At 55.1% G+C, this 688-nt stretch overlaps 1 protein-coding gene across 1 annotated transcript; it reads right to left on the bottom strand.

Moving 5' to 3' along the window:
• Positions 1-6: 6 nt before the first annotated feature.
• ARL11 (ADP-ribosylation factor-like 11) lies at positions 7-390 on the bottom strand (the record flags this gene model as incomplete). The annotated part of the gene is made up of 1 exon (XM_010017509.1): positions 7-390. A coding segment is annotated over exon 1 (384 nt), but the record flags the coding sequence as incomplete, so codon positions are not given.
• Between the last annotated feature and the right edge of the window lie 298 nt (positions 391-688).

Genomic DNA, 688 nt, shown 5'->3' with positions numbered 1-688 from the left:
CGCTCCCGGCACCTCCTGCTTGTTGGCCAGGAGGAGGACGGGGATGCCAGCCATGCTGGGGTGGCTCAGGGCATCCTCCAGTGCTGCCGCTGCCTCGGGCAGCCGCGCTGTGTCTGTGCTGTCGAGCACGAAGATGAGGGTGTTGGTGTCCTCCAGGTAGTCAGGCCAGCTTGCCCGCAGGCTGCTTTGTCCGCCAATGTCCCAGAGGGTGAAGGATACACCGCAGGGTGTCTGCAGAGACTCCACGTTGAATCCCACCGTTGGGCAGGTCTCCACAGCCTGTCCGCTCTTGAGCTTGTACAGAAGGGTGGATTTGCCAGCCAAGTCCAGCCCCAGCATGACAACTCGAGCATCTCTTTTGCGCCGGCCTTTGGAGATCAGCTTCCCCATCAAGATGCTGCCGCAACGGTGGCACAAAAATTGCAGCCAAAAGAAGAAAGCAAGCGTATGTCCTCAGTAATGTCAGTTAATAAGAGACTGCTCAGTCCTGCCTCTCTCATAGAGCACTTCAGATTTGCTGAAGAAAGACACAGGCAGCTTGCTTTTGCTTGTCTTCGTGGCTAAAATGAGGTGAGAGTTATTATTTATGAGGTGTGGAACAGGGCCAGGGAGTGCTGTTTGAAACAATTTTCATACCCCAGCTCCGCTGCTGCTCACTTCCATTTTCATTCGTGACCTGATCAGTGCA

This window comes from Nestor notabilis, unplaced genomic scaffold, assembly GCF_000696875.1.
Source record: "Nestor notabilis isolate BGI_N333 unplaced genomic scaffold, ASM69687v1 scaffold32866, whole genome shotgun sequence".
NCBI lineage: Eukaryota > Metazoa > Chordata > Aves > Psittaciformes > Psittacidae > Nestor > Nestor notabilis.
The sequence above is the reverse complement of the archived record's forward strand: the minus strand, read 5'-3'. Positions and strand labels throughout refer to the sequence as shown.